Below are 3,890 nucleotides of genomic sequence, written 5' to 3' on the forward strand. Positions count from 1 at the left end.
CAGTATCCGTAAGCATCTTGGAGGCAATTTTTTTTGTGATAAAAAAATGAAATTAAAAGGTAGTATAAAAGGTGTTAAGTGTAGGTAAATAATGATAGCGCAAACTCTATTCTTAATTAAAACAGATCTAGAACACGCTTTTGAGCACCTAATCTGATCAGAGATTTCAGAGTAAAAAGCAGCATCTCATGAGTGTTTGTCCTGCTTCCTCTACATTGTTGCATTGTCTATGCACTGAAAACCTGTTCTCTGCAGCATAGATACTCATAATGCATTTCTTCTGCTCCATACTTTCTCCAAATGTGATAAAAATCACCAAATATGAAAACTTGTTCAAAAACATATCTCAAACCACAGTTCATCACAGCTTATTATACATAATTTTATATAGTTGATATAAGAGAAAAAAATATTTTAGCAAACATAGCAGGAAAAGAAAGAAATAGGAAACAAACCAGCAGCTAAAAAAAAAATAATAATACGAAAAAACAACAGTCTTCATTTTCTCCCAGCCGTGGCTTAGTCCTGGCTTTAGTGCTTCCTTTAAGGATTCAGTGACAGGCACACCCTGCACGAATCTTCTATTTTATGTTGTATCGCTTTGTGATGCAATACTGACTCAACAATCTTCTCCCTTTCTGTTCTTGCAATATAAAACAAAAGTCTTTTCTTTGTACTTTGTGTCCTGCAAAAATCTGAAACTAGAGATGTGAGCAAGAGTTTCTTTCTGAAGAGACCGTGGTGAAGGGCTGCTCTATCCTATTCTAAACGCCGCTCTCCCACACGACGGGAAATTCATGTGGATGTTGACACGGAGCTGAAGAATTCACACTCACCATTAATTTCTTTCATTATCTGAAGTATTTGCCCGATAATTTTACATCATACCGTGATACATCTTTGCTGGCGTTTGTCCTTAATTTATACCTTCACGTCTTCAAACTAAGTACTTGTCACCTCACTTAGAAGAAGCTCAAATAAGCTACATTCCTCTGTGGATCGATCATAAAAACTTATCTAATCTTTCATCCACTAAGCTTTTTCATATAACACTTAACATTTAGAACTCTTCCACTTACTATTCCTTTTGGATGGTCATCACCTCTTAACGGATGTTTTACAGCTCTTCTTTGACTTATTACCTCGTTCACCAGGTGTTTTAATGAGCGATATTCATCATAAATGAGTACGTCTCTGAGCGACACTCCTCCTCTTCCCTAGGAAACCTCTTAGCGTCAGTAAGAATAAAAGCAGTCTCCCCGCTATTTGCTCTTTATTTCAGCCTTATAGGTGACATTAAACCATGAAAGCAGCTACAACGTTGCCGATGGTGGTGGTGCGACAGGATGGTTTTCGGCCAGGAGGAAGAGTGGGAAGGGGAGGTGACCCCTCCTCCCAGCTTCTGTCGGACCGTCGGGTACCTGCCGTGCCGCCGCCGCTGCTCCGGAGCTGTCCAATGTAGCTCCGCTGCCGCTCACCTTCCGCGCCCCCCCGCGCAGTCAGCGCCCTGCCCGCCCCCTGCCTCTGGCAGCCCGCGGAGCCGGAGAGAAGCCGAGGGAGCAGCTGGGAGGGGAAGGGTCTTTCCCAGGAAAAGGGGATGCGTGGGTCGCTCCTGGTGCTGTAAATGACGGCAGATCCCAGTCCGCCGCCGGAAATGTTTGTGGTCCTGTAGGCAAACGGGAAGGATTTTCGCGGAGCGGAATCCTTCGGCAGCTCCCACCCGCCTCCTTTGGCTTTGAAATCCCCTTAGAAATTAGAGACTAATTAGCCCTAAAGCAAGAGTGGCGGCAATGCATGACAAAGGCGAAGATTAGGCTTTAAGAAGACAGTGTGAGGGCAATGGCCGGGCACGCTTAAACAAGCTGGGTGCGCAAATCGTGTGCCAAAGAAAATCGATCCGGTTCAACCTGGTGTGTCTGACACTGCCAGGGGTTGCCAGGGCCCGGCTGTTTATTTAGAGACAGTCTATGGTGTGGGAGGGTGAAGACACAATCCCTAATCTCCTCTAGCCTCCCAAGACTAAAGCAAAACAATCCCCAACGTCCGTCCCCACGGAAACCTCGATCAAAGAAAGGTATTCAGCGGTGCCGGGTGTACGGATGTGTTTATATGCATTTCACGGTATTTTGCTGTATGTATCCAGTGTTATCAGTGCGAGCGGTCAGGTTGATTCCTCTGTGCACCACCGGCTCTACCGAAGGTGTAAGAGCAACCGCTGCCCTGAATGTGACCAGCTCATCCTCATTTCATGGGCAGGAGGGAGTTTCAAAGCAAGTGCTTTGAGATTTCCTGGACCGAAATGAGCTTTACGAGGCAATCTTTTACTGGAAAGATGTTTGAACTCTAGCTGAAGGGGATTTAGGGGGAATGGAGAGACGATTCCAACAGTTACTACTGGGAATGCAATATCGGGTCCCCTACAATGCTTACTTAGGCTAATGGAGGTCCTGTCATTCAGCTCCCATTGCGCCGGGATACAGGGTAAACATTCCCCGATGACCCTCTGCGTGAAGGTCCCCTCTTCAGGACATCATTAAAAGCATACATGCACTTGCCTGACATCAATTGTCAGGCTGCCTCTCAGAGTTCAGAGATCCCGACAGAAAGCAAGAAAACAAGCCCAGTGGAGACTCGGCTCTGCGGCTGCGGGCTTTAAAGAGGCTGAAAATCGTTTGGTTGCGGGTGTGTAAGAAGAGACAAAAGTGCTCAGCAGGTAAAAGGGGAGAGTTTTGCCAAGAAGGAACTGTCCTTGATTGCTGTGACAGGATTGACTCGCCGGGGACTCCTCTTTTGGGAGCATCCACGCGTCCCCAAGGGGGCTGCCTGTCTCCTCTCATCAGCATCACGGCGAGAAATTTTACAGCCGCTCTTTTTAGTCCTGCTAATCCTGTTATCTGGGATGTTATAAATATTAACACCGCTGGGGATGGGGATGAGGGACCTGATTAAGCCCTCTCTGAAGTAAGATGTCAGCCAGCCTCTTCCCAGCCCACCAGTGCCCGGGGCTGCTGTATGAGCTGCACGGTTCGGCCCCCGAAGTGACCTGCCCAGAGGGATTGCTGGGCGCCTCCGTGCTGGATTTCGTGGCTGACCTCTCCCTGGGCGCTCCTCAAGGTCCCTTCCGGACCGGGCCGAGCTTGGGGCTCTGCGAGGTCACCTCCGGGCCTTCTTTCGGGGACAGAGCCCTGTCGCTCCGGGAGGGGATGGCCCGGGGGCTGCCCCTGTCTGCCTTCGGAGATGGAGAGCCCGAAGACGAAGAAGAGGAGGAGGAGGAGAGGATGCGCAACGCTTCCCTGCTGGACAGACCCAGGAGAAAGCGAGTAATCACCTACGCCCAGCGCCAAGCTGCCAACATACGGGAGAGGAAGAGGATGTTCAACCTCAACGAGGCATTTGATCAGCTGAGGAAGAAGGTGCCCACCTTCGCCTACGAGAAGAGGCTCTCCCGAATAGAGACACTGCGCCTGGCGATAGTCTACATCTCCTTCATGACTGAGCTCCTGGATGGCTGCAGCGACCGGAAGGCGAGTTAAGGAGCGCCGGGGCCAGCCGGACTGGGCTGGGGTTCGGACACTACCCACGGCAGCGAGCAGGTGGCCCCGGGCGCCTCCTTCCTCAGGACGCCAAGCCGTACTTCTTACACCGCAGCCGTGTAGGACCGTGTAGGTGTGGGACGCAAAACGAAGAGTGTTTGGGGAAGTGTCTGTTCGGGGCGGGGGGGAAAGTGAGGGAGAGAAGGGGTGGAGAGGATAGATATGTGTAGATTTGCTAATATATATATTTTTTGTAAAAGGGAATGGGGGAAATGAAGGTTTGAGGCCCTTTGGTTTGTGCTGCGACGCCTGCTTGCTTTAAGTTTTTTTGCAATTTGTTGCTTTTGAGAAAGGCTT

The 3,890-nt window shown here is 49.3% G+C and overlaps 1 protein-coding gene across 1 annotated transcript; it reads left to right on the forward strand.

The window, feature by feature from the left end:
* Positions 1-2,966: 2,966 nt before the first annotated feature.
* Positions 2,967-3,533, forward strand: FERD3L (Fer3-like bHLH transcription factor). The gene has a single exon (XM_010194650.1). The coding sequence runs from the start codon at positions 2,967-2,969 to the stop codon at positions 3,531-3,533; it is 567 nt and encodes a 188-aa protein (XP_010192952.1).
* The last annotated feature ends 357 nt before the right edge of the window (positions 3,534-3,890 follow it).

The sequence above is a fragment of the Mesitornis unicolor genome, unplaced genomic scaffold, assembly GCF_000695765.1.
Source record: "Mesitornis unicolor isolate BGI_N332 unplaced genomic scaffold, ASM69576v1 scaffold32750, whole genome shotgun sequence".
NCBI lineage: Eukaryota > Metazoa > Chordata > Aves > Mesitornithiformes > Mesitornithidae > Mesitornis > Mesitornis unicolor.